This window comes from Schistocerca piceifrons, chromosome 6, assembly GCF_021461385.2.
Source record: "Schistocerca piceifrons isolate TAMUIC-IGC-003096 chromosome 6, iqSchPice1.1, whole genome shotgun sequence".
NCBI classification, from domain to species: Eukaryota; Metazoa; Arthropoda; class Insecta; order Orthoptera; family Acrididae; genus Schistocerca; species Schistocerca piceifrons.
In genome coordinates this window covers 240,343,840-240,363,429 of record NC_060143.1, presented here as the reverse complement: position 1 = coordinate 240,363,429, position 19,590 = coordinate 240,343,840, and the positions used below count along the sequence as shown (strand labels likewise).

The window sequence follows — 19,590 nt, the reverse complement described above, 5'->3', positions numbered from 1 at the left end:
TTACATTATTTTTTTGCTGCTGTTGATACTACCCTAAGTTCGTATCACCAGATATCCTTATCTTCTTTCCATTTCACTTCGCTGACCCCAACTATACTACTGGCCATTAAAATTGCTACACCACCAAGATGACGTGCTACAGACGCAAAATTTAACCGACAGGAAGAAGATGCTGTAATATGCAAATGATTAGCTTTTCAGAGCATTCACACAAGGTTGGCGCCGGTGGCGACACCTACAATGTGCTGACATGAGGAAAGTTTCCAACCAATTTCTCGTACACAAACAGCAGTTGACCGGAGTTGCCTGGTGAAACGTTGTGGTGATGCCTCGTGTAAGGAGGAGAAATGCGTACCATCACGTTTCCGACTTTGATAAAGGTCGGATTGTAGCCTATCGCGATTGCGGTTTATCGTATCGCGACGTTGCTGCTCGCGTTGGTCGAGATCCAATGACTATTAGCAGAATATGAAATCGGTGGGTTCAGGTGGATAATACGGAACGCCGTGCTGGATCCCAAAGGCCTCGTATCACTAGCAGTCGAGATGACAGGCATCTTATCCGCATGGGTCTAACGGATCGTGCAGCCTCGTCTCGATCGGAGCGCCTACGATGGTGTACTCAGCGACGAACGTGGGTGCACGAATAGCAAAACGTCATTTTTTCGGATGAATCCAGGTTCTGTTTACAGCATCATGATGGTCGCATCCCTGCTTGGCGACATCGCGGTGAACGCACATTGGAAGCGTGTATTTGTCATCGCCATACTGGCTTATCACCCGGCGTGATGGTATGGGGTGCCATTGGTTACACGTCTCGATCACCTCTTGTTCGCATTGACGGCACTTTGAAAGGTGGCTCTACCCTTCATTCGATCCCTGCGAAACCCTACATTTCAGCAGGATAATGCACGACAACATGTTGCAGGTCCTGTGCGGGCCTTTCGGATACAGAAAATGTTCGACTGCTGCCCTGGCCAGCACATTCTCCAGATCTCCCACAACTTGAAAACGTCTGACCAATGGTGGCCGAGCAACTGGCTCGTCACAAAATGCCAGTCACTACTGTTGATGAACTGTAGTATTGTGTTGAAGCTACATTGTCAGCTGTACCTGTACACGCCATCCAAGCTCTGTTTGGCTCAATGCCCGGGCGTATGCACCCAAATCGCCTGAAAATGTAATCACATGTCAGTTCTAGTATAATAAATTTGTCCAATGAATACCCGTTTATCATCTGCATATCTTCTTGGTGTAGCGATTTTAATGACCAGTAGTGTACTTTACGAGTTAATTTTCATTAAAAACGGAAGTTTCTCGAAACATATGCTTTGCGAAAGCAGTGTGACATGCAACTTTGGGTGTAGTTTGGTAATTGAAGACAATAAAGTTAGAAGTTCTTTCGCGAATGACAAAATTTAATACATTAATAAAGTTACTTAGCCCCTAATTATATTCATACAACTGATTGTAGACGTGTTTAAAGACATCATACATGTCTATAGACTTGCTGAACTTCAGATTTTTTACGTGATACTTGTAGGAAATTGTGACTGTAAAGCGATAATTATCTATAGCGGCTACCTCCCGACAGTGTCGCAGCTTTGGACATTAAACGTCTGATGTCAGCTACTTTAAATCAGATCGTACTTTAAATCTGAGTTTAGTATTGCGAAACTCGCCGTCCCCTCCTCATTCAGACTGTCTGTGGTTTTTCGCTCCTCCTCTGGAAACGAGAGGCCAGCATCAGAAGCTCCCTCCGGGGCTATGACAGCCGGCAGCGGATGTCACCCCCTCGCTATTAAAACCGGCCAGTCAGCCGCGGGGCGCATGCGCGACGCACCGTGGTGCATGCCGGGAGCCGGAGGCGCGCGAACCCAAGCGTGGCTGCGACGCCTCCTGCCCCAGTGTGTCTTCGCGCCCCGCTCTGCACAGACGCTCGCAGCTGCGACGCTGCAGCGGCCTACCTGCTAGGCGCGAACGCGTGACATGCCGATTGGAGCCCACCCGCGCAACGCAACTCCCTCGCTCTGCCGGTACGACGAGTCGTAACCCGAGTTCCCGAACAGGTCAAACTCTCAGTGGGACTGTTCCTCAGGTGTACGCTCGAGACTTTATCCCTGCCTGGGCAATACACACGCGGACAAATACAGTTTACTTGTAATACTTGTATGGGCTTGCGGAAGTGTCTTCTTCGTGAGTCGGGGAATGTCAGACAACTAATACTTTCTCAAATGTGATTAACATTAGAAGCACTCCCTACGCTACGAGATAGCCGTTCAGTTGCTTTGACAGACATGGAATACAGTGGTCTCCGATTTGTTACGCTGATAATTGCGACAATCTTTAGCTGTCAAGGTAAGCTCTCCGTCCAGTACATCAGCCAACTTATACACTGGCATACATTATTATGTCTGGCTTCTTGAAAAACTGTGAAAAAAATGTTTCTGACATCGTCTTTATTTATGTTGAAACTACAAACAAAAGAGGTCACCCCTCTTCTCCGTTAGACCAATTTTCGAGACTGGCTCACTAAATTTGAACGTAAACCGTCCTATGGAAACATAGCACCGCCTATTTCTCCATTACGTAGAAATTTAACCAATATCAAAATGTTTAAACTGGTACCTACGTGTAACACGGTAATAGTGTCACTTTTATACCCATTGAACAATTAAACGTTTGCAACCCATTCGCATATATTACACAACACCCTTACCATGTTGCGTATCTTCAACGGAACATAGCGGTGGCAACGTAATTACACAATAAAAATCGATGTTTTTCATTACTGCATTGGCAATCCTTACATTGGTTTTCGTTAAGTGGTAAAGAACACTATTTCAAACGAAGAGATTCTTTTTTTTATTTGTGACTTAGTTTTATCTAATTATCCATTAATACATATTAAAAATGAATATCGTTAAGTGCGCTAGCGCAATTTCCCGTGCAAATGTTTGTTTTATTTATTTATTTACAGCTTCTAGCCTAACTCAATGTTTCATTTGCTCATAAATAATGTGTGATACTTAATTATAGTTTTTAACACGGACTCAGTAAATGTATCTCATTTTCAGAGTATTTACGATAAGAATACCCAGCTGTATCTGAAGAAGATTCATATTTCGTCAACTAAGCACTCACGAAATTTCCTAATATGCATAGTTGATGGCTTTTCGAAGTTGGATATATGAGTTCACATGAACTTCAATATTTTACAAACATTTTGTTTAAAATTATTCTTTCATGTCTATTTAGAGTTCATCAGCTATAAGGACGCTCTATAATTGGCGAAAAAGTGTTGTATGAAACTCTTTTTTCTCTTATACTAGATGTGCTCACCTGTTACATGAGGTTACCCGAGTATCATAAAGATTGCCATCGTTGTTAGCACCACAAATTTCGTTCTTGGGAACTAAACACCTGTGAGGTGCTGGACAGATACCAGCTTTCGAGCTACCAGTGGTATTTTACGGACTGCGCAAAAGTTTAAAAAGTTCTCAACATTTTCCTGTTGGTGCCGCAGTTCTTATTTTTCAGTGTGGAATTTCGTATAAGTTTCTGAAAAAAGTTGAGGAATATATTTCAAACTACTGGGATATCTGAAATAAGTCAAATGCATAAACATTTTAATTTATGTGATGTGATGCACACTTTTTATCCAGAGTAATGCTGGTATATGTACAGTTACCGGTGACATCACATACACGTCACTCAGACAGGCCTCGCTACAGAATGGTGACGGTACTGGATTCATACTCGTTAGTGGTTCAAATCCTCGTCTGATCATGACGATTTCAGTTTTCACAGGTTTGGTTGTTGTTCCGTACACAGTGACACGGCGGATTAGTTTTCCTTACTTTTCGAGTATGAGCCTGAGCTCTAATGACCCTGAAATTGACAGTATGTTAGGATACTGTATCTCGACTTTCATCTTCATACAAAGCTCCATTTTCGGAAACTTGAGTCGATTCACAAACGTGTGCTTCATGTGCCCCTATGTGGCACAGCACTGTATTCACGTAAAATGCAGATTTTCTGCGGCTTTCCTAAGGTGAAATACGGGATGATTCATTTGAGAAGGATACGGTAGTTTTCCATCCCAATCTTTTATATAAACTACCGTTAACTCTATATATAATGACCTCGAGATCTATCCTACGTTAAATTCTAAATCCCTTCCCATTTGTATGTCAGATTCGGAATAAAAGTGTAACCATGAGATATTGGCAGCATCATCTTACATCAATACGAACACTGTACAAGATTGAGGAAATTAACCACTTCTGCCTTTGTACTTCTGACACTCAAGCAGAGAATGGCATTAGCGGGAAACGACAGTCCTAGCAATTACAGCTGCAGCGTACGTCTATGAAAAACTAATTAATTACTGCAGTTCGAATTATAAATCATGTTGGGAATTACTTGTGTTAGTTCCTGGTCGGTGTTTGGTACCAAAATCTGCTTCAGAAACTTTTGAGCTATAATTTTAAAGGAGAATTATTATTACTTTTGTTTACATGTTATCTAACCGCTGGAATTGATGATAGCGTAGTTTAGAGGTTACTGACGCAGATCGCTTATCTATTTTTGACATCCGCAACTGGATTGGACCACTGGCTTCATTCCTGCGGAACAATACTGTGGAAACGTGGTAACTAAAATGAAAATGTTTTTGAGTCAATGGTTTAGGCAGCTGGTATCAATAAGAACTCAACTGTTTAAATGTATGTTATTTCGTTCCGTAAATTAAAGACGTAATCAGCTATCATCGGTTGTGAGCACATGTTGAAAATCCTGCACGAAATAACAGATATCTCCAAGGAGTACTGCTGTTAACATTACGTAGGACGATTTCATGGAAATGTATGCAGGTGTATTATTCTGAGTTCTATTGTCTGAAATACTGTTACTTTGTAACTTCAATGGGATAAACCGTATGTAGTCTTACATGTAGTTTGTGTTTTCCTATGTAACTAGATGCCTGATTTAGGGTCAAATCAAATTTAAATTTAAATCTGAAGTATTTCTGTTCACGAAGCCAGAATTCTCTAAATACAGTGAGAGTTATGGATGTATAATTTGGCAAGATTTCTCTCAGTCATATCAGAAAATGCTAATTTTGAAACCTGACACGAAAAATTTAAAAATCATAAATTAAGAATATAAAAATTACGAAAAGAAATAAAAATACAACAGCAAATACAACAAAAATGAGTTACACTGCAAGCCACTAATTTGCCACGAGAAACTTCAAAGCGTAACAATGGGAGGGCGGCAACTTCAGTTTTAAAAGACGAGAGATCATGATTAAAATTTTGCAGTTGTGCTGGAAGTCTAGTGTAATGTTTAGAATAACACTCACCTACCTGTCCATAGGTTACGGAAGTGTTGTCCAGACGGGGACTGCTTTTCCTCTAGTGTTCACTGAGTGAAGTGTGAAGTTCCTTTCAAGTGACCCCACATTATTAACCACAAATTACGCGAGGGAGTATCGGTGCAGGGATGGCTACGTTAGAATTCCAAGACCCAGAACAAGGGTCTGAATGATATTCGCGAAGTGACACGGTATATCGTTCTGATTGTCCCTTTATGAGATTAGATTATATTCTGCGACACCACAGATTTGCCCTCGGTAGCCGTAAGTGTTTTGCCATTTTTAATATTCGTGTTGTAACCTTTCTTTCAAGACATTGTCCATTTCGTTCAACGGACCTACCAACTCATTCGGGTCTGTGATGGTAGTGCAGCAAACTTCCAAAGTTGTTATTTCTTCCCCCAGCTCCTAAACTGATTTTAGAAATTTCTCCTTGGTACCTTCACCGAAATTCTAGATATACAATTGAGTATATATGACATAGGCTACAATTTTATGTCAGATTGTTCTCGAAGACTGCCTCGTATTCAAGATCTTCCACTATTAGAAGTGCAGAATGACATATGCTCCGTGTATTCTGCTCCTGGTAACTCACCATGTAGTGCTGTTTCATTTCCTTCCTGTTCATTAGACTCCTCAATCTTCGCCTCTCACGCAACTACCTCATATATCTACGAGTGAGAGTCAAAAAGATTTTTTTTCTACTGTTCTCTTCAAACCGTGCAGCCTTTTATTATGTTGAAAGCTGTTTACCCATATTTCTAAATGTTACAGTTATTTTTTTCTGAATTAGTTCATTGTGAGAGATATGAAGGACAAGTGAACGCAACGCCTTATCTACCACAGACACGACAGCTAAGAAGTCCCACATCTGTTACGCAACTTCTTAATCTCTCCTTCGCCTCTCCACCCATGCGTCGTGTGAAGCTGTACTGCTTTAAAGTTCATCGTTCCCAATACGAGCAGTGCTTCATCTGTAATGGCCTAAATTTCTCCGGGAAATTGAACTAGAAATTTAATTGGCAAGCCGCTGTAGCCGAGCTGTTCTAGGCGCTTCATTCCGGAACCGCGCTGCTGTTACGGTCACAGGTTCGAATCCTGCCTCGGTCATGGATGTGTGTGATGTTCTTAGGTTAGTTAGGTTTAAGTAGTTTTAAGTCTAGGGGACTGATGATCTCAGATGTCCCATAGTGCTTAGAGCTATTTTTTAGAAATGTAATTTGTTGCTTGTGTCTATCTGTTGATGCATTTGATTCTTCTTCTCGCAGTTATGGTAAGGAATCACTTCCTTTCAGAGGCGATTTAGTTCGGCGAAACGGCTCGTGTTTTGTCGTCCTCTGTAAATAGGCCCCTCCGTTCTGAAACATTCTATTAACATAATTATTTTTTTTTAATTTTGGGACTTTGCATTCAAGGAAGTTACAGAATTCCATTTTCTGACAGCAATCGACGATTTTTCGTTCGTCATCACACTGTCAATATGATATTCCGTCTCGTACACGAATATGCTTACACATCTTGTGTATCGCTATCAGTTTAGCAAAGACCTGATATATGTTTGGAAGTATCCTAATTATGGAAAATGTTCGAAATACCACATCAAAACATCTATATTATTAAATATCAAAATATCCACATGCGCAGTACCGTGTTTTACTAGGCTGTTATATGATATTTTGTACACGTAGCTATATGGCGATAGTAACTGACATTTATCTTGTTACGGGGCTACTCTGCACTAAAAACCAGGGGAAAGCATTTAGTGTTGAATCAAGAGGACGTGTATTTTGGGTGATGGTAAAATGTAATTCTGAATGCTACGATATTGGTCTCAGGTACTTACTTGACTCACCTTACCTTGAACACTTTCATAAACATCTCGATACAGTTCCCTTTCTACGAAAGAGTAGACAGTACCACATTTACTAAAATGTCTCACAATTGGCAAGTTTTTCTGTAATTTCCACCGCAGCCGCTATGCATGATAAAGTCATAAATAATTAATATCGAGATATACAGCAATAACCGGAATATATAGCAGATTTCTTATTAAAATCTCGGTTGTGATATGAGACAGATGAATACAGATTTCGGCCGTTGGGGCTTGTCTTCAACACAATAAGGTTGTTTGCAGTATCATGTCATTTTCTTCGCCGTGTAGGTTATTAATGTTGAGGCGATGTAGTTGACGCGTCTGTAACCAAGCCGCAAATATGTGAAGATCACTAAAAGCCAAACCCGTAACCACTTTATGACACTGCATTAGTCATATACCATCGATCTTACAGAGAGCGGTTTGTGGGGTGCGGAAAAAAGTCAAAGATGAACATTTAACGCACATTGCGTGCAGCTCAACGAAATGTAACATTAATAAATGCTTTTGTATTACTGTATTAATTCTAATTATAAAATAACCTAACAGCTACCTTCCAGTAGCCTGAAAGGAAGAGCCCAACAAAATGTTCTTTAATTCCGTTTTAAACTTCACCATATTATCTACATGACGTTTGACGTGATCTGGCAGACTGATACGTAATTGATTCCTTTCTGTTAATCCCTTTAAGTCTATGTAGACGTTGGGTTTGGCCCTAGTGCCACGTTTCTAGCGTGCGACATGAAATGGAACGAACACGTAATGTCGGTTGTACGGAAGGAGAGTGGCATAGCCGAAGGAATGTTGCATCGTACTTCTGAACAACGCAGGCACTCCAGTACCGATTTATCTGCCGACACCAGCCAAGCGACTTTCAATTGACATGTCTCCCCTCTGCGGAAATACGCGTAATGGATGGTCGCCCCAGGTTCACGCCAGGCGTGCATTTTCATTGTGATTCCATTACACAGCTGATGGTGGTCCATATTCGCAACTGCGAATACATTTCGTGGATCTATAAAGAAGACTGTTTACAGAACCCTTCTACGACTCATTCAAGAGTACTGCTTGGGTGTTTGGATCCTCACCAGCTCCGATTAAAGGAAGGCGTGAAAGCAATGTAGAGTTGTGGTAGTAGATATTTTAGAGGTGAGTTCGATCAACTCGCGACTGAAATACACAAGACTCAAATAGGAGTCCCTGGAGTTCTTTTCGCGAAACAGTATTGAGAAACTTTTTACAAGAGATCGCAGTCGCCGCTGACTGTAAGAAGTATTTACTTTCATTTTCATCATTTATTTCCACTATTGCAACATAGGCCTTGAGGCGTTTATCAAGTGGTACATTGTAAAATACTGAGCTCTAACAACTGTCAAACTTTAAAAATCTTCTGACTTGTACACACTTTGTCATCCTATCTGAGCCTTTTGTCATCCATAACGTTAATTTCGACAAACCACTATTCTTTTAAAATGTTTAAAGACACGCCGATGACATGTCTACATGTCAAAAGATGTTTAAAGATTGATATACGCTAAAATACAGTCTTTTGCAGTACACCACTTGATATACGGCCTTAGGCCGAACATACAATAGTAAAAATAAGTAATTTATACAATCAATGGCAACTGTGATGTCTTTTAAAAAATTTGACTTGACTGTGAACCTAATCAAAGAGATGTTTATGAATGTTGAGAATGTTCAGAGTGACGACTACTGCGACGGACTGCAGAGAGATCGTACAGTCGTTACCAACACGCCGTACAAAAGCAAGAAAGATAAGAGAAATTGCGGCCCCAACGGAAATATAGAGGCAGTCGTTTTTTCCTCGTTGCATCTGCGAGTTCAAGAGAATGTTTACGATCCACAGCTGTACGAAATAATTTCGAAATTAATTCTCTCACTGCAACTTTCTTCGTCTGAGCTGTATTAAGTATAGGTCTAGTACCCAATCGGAACATATGAAGATTTTTGCCGGTCAGGACTCGAGGCCGAATTTGCCGCTTATCACGAACGGTCTCCTCAACGACTTCGGCTATCTGTACACACTGCGTAGACCGGCAGAGACATCCATATACACATTGTCTATATCCGTATTTCGTAGTCCTGTAAATTCATCACCTAATGCTCGCAGCGGGGACAATGAGGCAACGAGGAATCGAGACCATTGTAAGGGAAAGCGTAGACCTTTCGTTGTGCCCCGTATAGTGCCTTGCGGAATATATGGAGTGCTATATTCGTAGCAACAGTGACTGTAGTAAGTAGCCTGTCATACAGGCAAAATGACTCCGATAACAGTTGATGTTTACGAACTTCTGGTTGGGATATTCTCACAGAAAAGTGTTTTATGAAGCTCATATCACGCAGTTTACTTAGTGGAATGAAGAGCGCCGCTTCTGTCGCAGTATCATTTTCTGTTTCACACTGTGCCAGAGTTGCTTCACTACAAAGTATCTCTTCGGACTGCGTACCATTTCATGCTATTTTGTAATCCAATACATAATGTGTGTCTACGTATCAGAAGATGTTTAACGGTTGACATGTGCTAAAATACAGTCTTTTGCAGTACACGACCTTCTCGAGCTTAGTTCAATGAGCCGTGACGTAACTATTTAAAAACGATTGTTTCAAAAATTACTACGGGTTAAATATTTATGGCAGAAGCTGCTGGTATCTTTTATCTCACTGACTGGTGCGATGTCCAAAACGTAGATGACGTATGCTTGTATTTGACAGTTTGTGGATATAATCAACAGTGATACTGATTCAGATACCAAATTCTGCCATCGAGGATGAAATTACATGCGGTTGCGGAACAAAGTTAAACAGGACGGTCAACAGCCTCCTGTTTTTTTTTTCACATTTGCTTCGATTCAGCTATTTCCGAAAGCAATTATGCTAAGAAAAGGTAATAGTCTGCGTCAAACGTCACATAATACACATTTCATTTGATGACATTTTCTTGCCCCTAAATAACCTCAGATAATAGCTGAATGAAGAGTTTAAAAATATTATCTGACTAAACAAAAATATATTGTCATCAAAGTTAGATCAAAGATGGTAATCGATAAGATGTTATAGTAGATACTTATTTTGTTAGAGAGAAAGGAGTTCACACTCTTACAAAACTTAGTCGAAGACATCCGTGTTGTCTCCGACTGTTAAAATGATTTTCTTATAATGTGTAAGACGAAATTTCGTAATTTGGCTATTTTTATGTTGGACACTGCGACGAACGAAATTTTGACAGTGTTATGCTGCAGAATGCCCAGAGGGTAACATTGCTCTCTTGTATACCTTATTTGGAACATGAATAGAAAGATATGGATTACAAACTTAGTTCTAGCAGGTATGTGGAAAGAATAACGTTACGAAGAAAGCTATATTGGAAACAGGCATTACATGCTTTGGAAGTATGGTAGTGAAAATTGAGTACTCAGCAAAGAAGAAAAATACGCAAGCGCACATAAAATAGCAGAAATGAGGTTCCTAAGATGTACGAGTAGGTAAACCTTGCGAGAATATGTCTAAATATACAGAGGACTTCTGAAGGAAGTGTGTGATTAGCAACACAAGATCGACGATATAAAGTCAGTTCGTAGTAAAAATATTTCTGTTACTGATAAATCAGATACATGTTCAGCATTTAGCAATCATTTCCTGAGCATTGCTGGTGAATTAAATAAAAATCTAGCTTCTACAGGGAATCATACATCTAGCTTGGCAAATGCCTTCCCGAGATGATGTCTGAAATACTCCTCTGTGGTACAGACAAGGGGAAGATTCAGTCAATTATAAAATCACTGAAGACTAAGGACTCTCATGGTTATGATGGAATGCCTAGCAAATATTAAAGTACTCTGCTACACATGGTAGCCCTGTATTTAGCCATATTTGTAATTTTTCCTGAACGATTACAGTACTCATTAGTGAAGCCGCTTTATAAAAAGGGGAAAGGGATAATGTAGACAGTTTTAGACGTATTTCTATGCCATCAGTGTTTGCTAAAGTTATTCAAAAGGCTGTGTACGTAAGGACAATTGATAATTTTATATCACACGATTTCCTGTCAAATGTACAGTTCGGCTTTAGAAGTCGCTTAACAGCTGTAAATGCTATATTCTCTTTTCTCTGTGAGGTCCTGGATGGGGTAAACAAAAGGTTTCGAACCCTAGTCATATTATTTGACTTACTTAAGGCGTTTGAGCGTGTTAATCACAAAATATTGATTCACAAGTTGGACCATTACATAATACGGGTAGTAGCTCACAATTGGTTCACCTCTTACTTTAGCAACAGACAGCAAAATATCATTATTCACAATATTTTAAACATAGCTGCACAACAGCAACGGTTCCACATAATAAAATTATAAACAGCCGACCAGTTGCAATGGATAAAGAATTCTTTACCTAGGTTTCAACAAATTTAAATTTGTCTTCTTCAGAAGGTGGCAATACTAATGTAAAATTGCCACCTTCTGAAGAAGACAAATTTAAATTTGTTGAAACCTAGCTAAAGAATTCTTTATCCATTGCAACTGGTCGGCTGTTTATAATTTTATTATTCACAATGTTGAGAATGACTGTGATGTGGGGTCTGAGTGGGGTACAGTCAAGTGGGGGGTGCCCTGGGATCAGTGTTGGGGCCACTCCTGTTTCTTATTTCTATAAATGATATGCCCTGTAATATTACAGGTAACTCTAAAATATTTCTGTTTGCTGATGACACTAGCTTGGTAGTAAAGGATGTCATGTGCAACATTGCCTTGGTTTCGAATAGTGCAGCGCATGACCTAAGCTCTTGGCTTGAGGGAAATAAACTAATGTCAAATCGTAGTAAGACTCAGTTTATACAGTTTCTAACACATAATTAAGTAAAACCTAACATTTAAATTTCACAAAATGGGCCTATGATTAGTGAAACTGAAACGTTCAAATTTCTAGGTGTTCAGATAGATAGTAAACTGTCGTGAAAAGCCATCGTTCAGGATCATGTTCGAAGACTTAATGCTGCCATTTTTACTATTGATCGGTATCTGAAGTGAGTGACCCTTCAACACGAAAATTAGTCGACTTTGCTTATTTTCATTCGTTTATGTCGTATGGTATTATATTTTGGGGTAACTCTTCCCATTATAAAAGGATATTTTTGGCTCAGTAACGGGCGGTTTGGGCAATAAGTGGTGTAAGTTCATGGTGTAAGTTCACGAACCTCTTGTCGACCCCTGTTTACGAGTCTGGGTAGTTTGACATTGGCCTCTCACTATATATATTCCTTAGTGTCATTTCTTGGTAACAATATTAGCTTATTTCCAAGAATAAGCAGCTTTCACTAAGTTAATACTCGGCAGAAATCACACCTGCATTTGGATCAGACTTCCTTAACACTTGTGCAGAAAGGTGTGCAGTACACTGCTGCATCCATTTTCAATAAGCTACCACTAGAATTCAAAAATCTGATCAGTAATCCACGAGCTTTCACATCGATACTGAAGAGTTTCCTAATGGCTCAATCCTTCTATTCTGTCGAGGAGTTCCTTGAAAAAGTAAGCTGATTCTTGTTGTATTGTTCATTGCGTTTACTTAAATTTACGGTTTGACTTTCTTCGGGTTCATAAACCATTTATTTTTATCTGTTATTACTTTTATGTTGTAATTTGAAGTGGTGACGCATTGCATAACCTTTGAGATTTGCTCCTCAATTTGGTCCTACAGAACGTGACACGTAAATAAAAAAAAATAAAAAATAAAATGGAAAGAAACTGTTCGCATTCCTCGGTTTGAAGTCCGGTATGGAAGAGTGCAAACGTCAGTGAGTTAAAAGCACGAATTGGCGCTTCCGTTTTAGTCATCGAAGAGACATTAGGCAGAGAATGTTATCAACTATGTACGACTAAGTATACTCTTTCGCTACACCGCAAAATTTGCCAATTATAAGAAGGTATCATAAGAGTTTAGAATTTTTGGCAGATTAAATTGTGGTTATATTTTAAATCAATGCACTTAGCCAAACGATTTTACACAATTTTAACTGGTTCAGTAATATGTTTGTCCCATTATGTGAAATAAGATTCCATCATAGCTACGCCCTCACGTTCTACGAGTACTTCGTCCACCAGCCCGTTTGCTCACGTTTGGTAACAAACAGTTATCGTTGACAGAGAGAAAAAAACCTAGGAATTGCTGCGATTGTAGAAGTACACAGCCTGACAAGAAAAGTGTAGCATCCAGAAGGAGAGGAGAAAAAGAGACGAAGCGTTACAGCCTGAGAGAGTGAGTGACATTGTTTCAGTGATTACAATATCGAGTCGAATTAATAAAATACTTGGCAGCGTGAGGTGACTTGACAGTGTGACGTCGCACACCCTCTCGTCATGATGCATGCACTGATTCTGGTGGGAAGGGTGGCATAAATCTAGTTTATCCTCCCTCGTAGAAATCTAAACCACAACTATGGTAACCGGGATTGATATCCTGAATATCGGCACTATGGCGGAATTGACGTCTGAGGTAATCTTATACATGTACTGTAGAATGAAGATCTGCCACGGGATGTAATGGATCTGGGAGATGTGTTATTTTCTACCGGATTTGTCGATACCAAATTGTAATGTTTTCTTATACTTTTGTCAGAATTTTTTAAGTTGTAATTTGCCTTATTTTATGCTAATTTACTTATATTATTGAGAGTGAGAGCATATTGATTACTATTAGTAGATGTGACGAAGAACATCAAAGAGACTGATTACTAGTGGAAGCTTGTGTGTTGTGTAAAATGTCTTTGACACTGGAGTCGTCTTTGACTGTAGTCAGCCGGCAGTGAACCCTTGGTGTGTGTTGATGGTAGAACAATGTGCAGGTCGCCGTTATAAATAATTTGCTAGTGAACAGATATAAACTTTAAGAAAAAACCACATTCGAGGAAATGGTATTTGAAGCACCAAAAATGAGGCAAACGCATTAAACCAGGTCATTTCTGCAGCCGACGAAACTGCATAGTGGAATCATACTTCCACTAGACGACTGAAGCCAAGACAAATATCATCTTGTAAACATTTCACGGAAAAGGTACTGTCACGAAATATGCCAAATTTAAGTAAATAAAAATAGTGAGCATATTTCGACTGGGGGCTCAGCCGGGATGTTGTGTTCACGCGATCTTCAACAGTGCTACGAAGAAGAAAATCTTTGTGTGTTAATACCAGTTTTTTCAGAATGTGTGTTACAGTATTTGTGTTCATTGGGAAGTAAAAGTTTTGGAGAAAAAATGTTTCGGCAAAAAAATATAATTTTCGACAGAAGAAGTAATTTCGACAATTTTGGTCAACAATCACATGGATGGAAAACGTGGATTTGCAACAGTAGAAGAGTGTTCCAGATAAGTCACGAAACCCTCGTATTTGGTTAAAACAATATTATTATCTTGTTTTGTATTGTTGTGTATAATTTTTTTTCTTCACAATGACTTATGAGATTTTCGAGAGTATTGTGCCTAAAGTAGAAAATAGTAATTTAATAGACTTCAGAAATCAGGACAGGTCAAATGAAACAGAAGGAACCGATCAATTTGATTTAAAAATTTTTCTTGTAAATTTCACGAAAGAAATTAAACAATCAGTTGACGACAATAAGACTTACTGGGATGAAAAAATTGATAACATTTTGTTGCAATTCCAAGCAGTCAATGCCCAAGTGGGTGATCTTTCGAACAGAGTTAACAATGTTGAGGAAAAAATTGAATCTGTGGAAGCAAAAGTAAATGAAATTGATGCTAAATTGAGCGATGAAATTAATACTGTAAAAAATGAGTTACTGGCAGATAGGGAAAGAAATTTAATTGATTTTAATGAGATAAAAGGGGAAATTAAAAATTTGGATAAGAACACAAAAGTTTTAGTAAAAAATGTAGAACAAAAAACTGATAATCGTTTGGTTACTCTAGAAAAAAAGTAGAATATAATGATTTAGAAAACTAAAAATCTGTCAAAGAACTTAGCGAAAAAATTGAAAGTTTTGACATTGAATTTCAAAGCAAAAATCACAATGTCAACACATGCAATCTTGTATCTAATATTCCAGTGAAGCACTTTTCGGTAGATGGAGCCTTACACCCTGTTGATTTTATACAGAATTGTAAGGATTGTTTTTTACCTCACTCACCAGATGATATGAAAATTAAATTTGTGAAAAAATTCTTGGAAGTGGAAGCTTTGACTTGGGCAAACCAGATTGTAACTGTGGGGATGACCTTTTCAGAATTTGAATCAAAATTTCTGGACAATTTTTGGGATGATCTTAAACAAACTAGAATCAAAAGTGAATTTTTGAAAAGGAGAAACTGTAGAGAATCAGATGGGAGCATGAAACAATTTTGCAAAAGTGAACTTCAAAAACTTATTCATTTAACAAAACCTTTGGATGACTTGCTGAAAATTGATACCTTAAAGAGAAGATTGCCATCAGCAATGCAGTTGAGTTTAGTTCATTGTCCTGATAGTAATGTTGAGCAGTTTCTCAATTATATTGAAAATTTGGATAGGGTAACAACAAGAACACACAGTGGGTTTACTCAGAAAGGTAGTGGTCAAAATTGGGGAAATGATAACTTTCAAAAAAGGGAACAAAACAATTATCATGGTGTCAGTCAAAATTAAGGGGGATATAACAATTTTCAAAAAAAGGACCATAATTTTCATCCAAAACAAGAACAACATTTTCGCGGAAATATTCAACAAAATAGAGCACACTTTAGGGATAAAAATCACAGAAATTTTGCAAGAGATCAGTACAATAGAAACTACCAACAACCAGGTAATGTTTGGCATAGGAATGGGAACAGAAATGTTCATCAGAGACATTGGCAGAACCACAATCAGTAGTTCAAACAGGAACCAGTTGTAATTCAGGAAATAAAAAACGAGTAGACGCCCCCTTGAAGGCCCGCAAGGTTGAGGCTGATGGTGAGCATGATGAAAGGACCAATGGATGTGACTATCATAAACCCAAATGTGACAGTTCCAAACGTAAACTATCCCATGAGGTTATTAGTTGTTACTTATTGAAGAAATTTCAAGAGGAAAATAATGATGATATTCATAAAGATAAAATTTTCAGTACACAAGAACATACAGTAGATAAAAGTAATTGTGATTCATTTAATTTGGCAGAGTTTTACACTTGGGTAGAAAAGAACAACACTCTGTCAGATGATGTAATTTGTAGTAGTTCGGAGACATGTGTGAATGAAAGAGAGAATGCATGCTGTGAGAATGAAAATATTGGTGAATGGGATCTGGTAACTTTAGAAAGGGGAAATAATATTTTGGGGTATAATTTGAATGTGTATGACCTGAATATGTATAATGATAATGATGTTGATGATAAAGTTGATAATGATGGTAATGGTATTGATGATGATGTTGAGGAAAGGTGTTTCATTAGTTTCAATAGGGAGTTGGGTATACACATGGTTGAAAATGGATTAAATAGTGAGAATATTACAGAAATTCCCAGGGATGTTAGCAGAATGAATAAGGCTCGCAAGCAGGGTGTATGTAAAAGTGTTAATTTTGATGTTGTTGGTAAAGAATCTGACTACACAAATAATGATGACACATGTATAACTTCTAGCCTAAGTGAAACATTTACAGATACTAATGACACACACACACATTTCTTATGGATCTATGGCTGAACAGTGAAACTATTTCTTTTGACAAAAACTTTAGAAAGATGCTTATTAATGTATGTGAAACTATATGTCCTGAGTGGTGGAAAAAGATGAGATATTTTATTTTTGAAAAGCTGAAGGATAAGTACTTCAGTAGTATACAATGTGATTTGGATGAAAATTCTTGGCTATTTGAGATAATAGAGAGTACTAATGACAATTTTGTATCTTGTGCCAATTGTATAACTGTGACAACTAATACATATAATGGTATACCATATGATTCTGATAAGTATAGGTTTGGGGAAATTGAAAGTGATTTATTACATGAGGATACAGGTTCTGAGAAAAGCGACCAATTTTGCAGTCCTTATATAAAAGTACAAATTGGGTCATGGATTGGTAAATGTTTAATTGATACAGGAAGTGAGATCTCAGGAATATCTGAAAGGTTAAGCAAGAAATTGAAAGTGGGGAAAGATTATGTTGAAATGGCAGTTGTTGGGGTACAGATAAAAGGTGCTACTGGGAAGACCAGTAAATTGGTAAAAAGCCAGGCTTTAGTGACATTTTTAATTGAAGGCAAGTTGTTCGCACATGGATGATTTGTAATTCAGGAATTTAATGAAGATTTTCTTTTGGGTATGAATTGGATAGTAAAAGTAAATACAGCATTTGATTGGGTTGGAAGAAAACGTTTGATAGAAACTAGTGAAAGGGAATACATTCAGACAAATTTTGTGAACACACTTGGTGATTAGAGTAATGGAAATTTTGACAGCATCAATTTACTAAAAGAAAATAGATTGGTGAATATTGAAATTCATAGATTTGATAATGATGACGTTGAATTTGGGAATTTAGTAAACTTGAAAATTTCAGAAACACAAAATTTATCTGGGGAGCAAAAACAACAGTTAGAAAATCTGCTGTGGGAACACAGTGATGTTTTCAGTGGTAGGGTTATCAGTGTGAGCTTCAGGTAAAACCTCATGAACCATTTTCCATAAAACGATACAGTATTGCAATATCAAAAAGACCTGCTGTCAAAAAAGAGCTGAAAAATATGGAAGGATGTAATATAATAGAAAGGAGTATCATTGCATATAAAAATCCTTTAGTAGTTGTTTCGAAAAAAGATGGTGGAGTAAGATTGGCTTTGGACTCTAGACACTTAAACAAAATTTTGTTCAGACAGACAGACCATCCCGAAAATATTGATGAGTTACTCTATAAATTTACAGATATAAAATATATGTCAAGTTTGGATCTAACTTCAGGTTTTCATCAGGTACCACTTTCGGTTAAGTCTAGAAAATATACTGCTTTCTTGTACAATGGTAAGAGTTACCAATATTGTGTTGTGCCATTTGGATTGAATTCTTCTGTTTCCGAATTTATAAGAGCTTTGGATCATGTACTGGGGTAAGAACCTGCATCTAAACTGATAATTTATGTAGATGACATTTTCGTTACAGGACAAAATTGGGAGGAACATTTTTCGATTTTGGAGTTAGTTTGTGGACAACTTAGGAAAAGGGGGGATGACATTGAAATTAGAGAAATGTAAGTTTGCAGTTTCTGAATTAAAATTTTTGGGTCATGTTGTCACAGACAAGGGAATTTTTGCAGATCCAGAAAAAATTACAGCAATTTCAGAAATTCCTATTCTTAAGTCTAAAAAAGAATTAAAGTCATTCTTTGGGTTATGCGGTTATTACTGAAAACATATACGTGATCAAAGTCTGAATGCACCATGTTTAAGTCAGTTACTTAAGAAAAACACTGTTTGGGTTTGGGATAAAAGTTGTCAGGAAGAGTTTGATAAAATTAAGCAACAGTTGAGGAAGCAACACTTATTACACAGACCTGATTTTAATTTACCATTTTGTTTGAACACTGATAGCAGTAATTATGGGCTTGGAGCAGAGTTATTTCAAGAAAGAGTAGAGAATGGAGTTAAGATACATTGTACCATAGCATTTGCAAGCAGAATGTTGCTCAAGCATGAAAAAAATTAAACAGTCACAGAGAAGGAACTTTTGGCAATTCATTGGGTTTTTACAAAATTTAGAATTTACCTTATTGGACATAAAACCGTAGTGTTTTCGGATCACAAAGCTTTGAGTTACTTACAAGAGCGCAAATTATACCACAGTAGATTGACCAGATGGGCAATATTTCTGCAACAGTTTGACTTTGAAATCAAGCACATAAAAGTTTCTGAGAATGTAGTAGCTGATTCACTTTCAAGGTTACCAATTGGAGGAGAAAAGGAGATTTTTGAACAACAGGATGCAAAGCAATTTAAAATTAGATACTTGAAAGGGGTGGAAAATGAGAAAACAATTAGAGCTATGTGTAACAAAATTAGGAAAAATCAAAATTTAGATCAAAGTTGGAAATTAATCAAAGAATGTTTAGGTAAGAAGGGGTATGAGAAACTTGTTAAATTTTACAAATTACATAAGGGGATTTTATTTCAGAGAACAGATGTAGATTCTGATACTTGGCAACTGTGTTGGCCAGAGGCAGATACTGACAAGCTGATTATTTACATACATGAAAGTTTTGGTCATTGTGGGATACAGAAATGCATTCAAAAGATACAAGAAAACGTTTATTTTTACAATATTGGAAAGAAGGTAAGAAAAGAATTGACAACCTGT

General features: G+C 37.9%; 1 protein-coding gene across 1 annotated transcript in view; it reads left to right on the top strand.

The window, feature by feature from the left end:
- The first annotated feature begins 1,967 nt into the window (after nucleotides 1–1,967).
- Nucleotides 1,968–19,590, top strand: part of LOC124803250 — a 665,131-nt gene continuing 647,508 nt past the window's right edge. Inside the window, exon 1 of the mRNA XM_047264433.1 lies at nucleotides 1,968–2,357. Within this exon, the coding sequence (XP_047120389.1) occupies nucleotides 2,297–2,357 (61 nt within the window). The 5' untranslated portion in view covers nucleotides 1,968–2,296. The remainder of the gene's footprint in view (nucleotides 2,358–19,590) is intronic.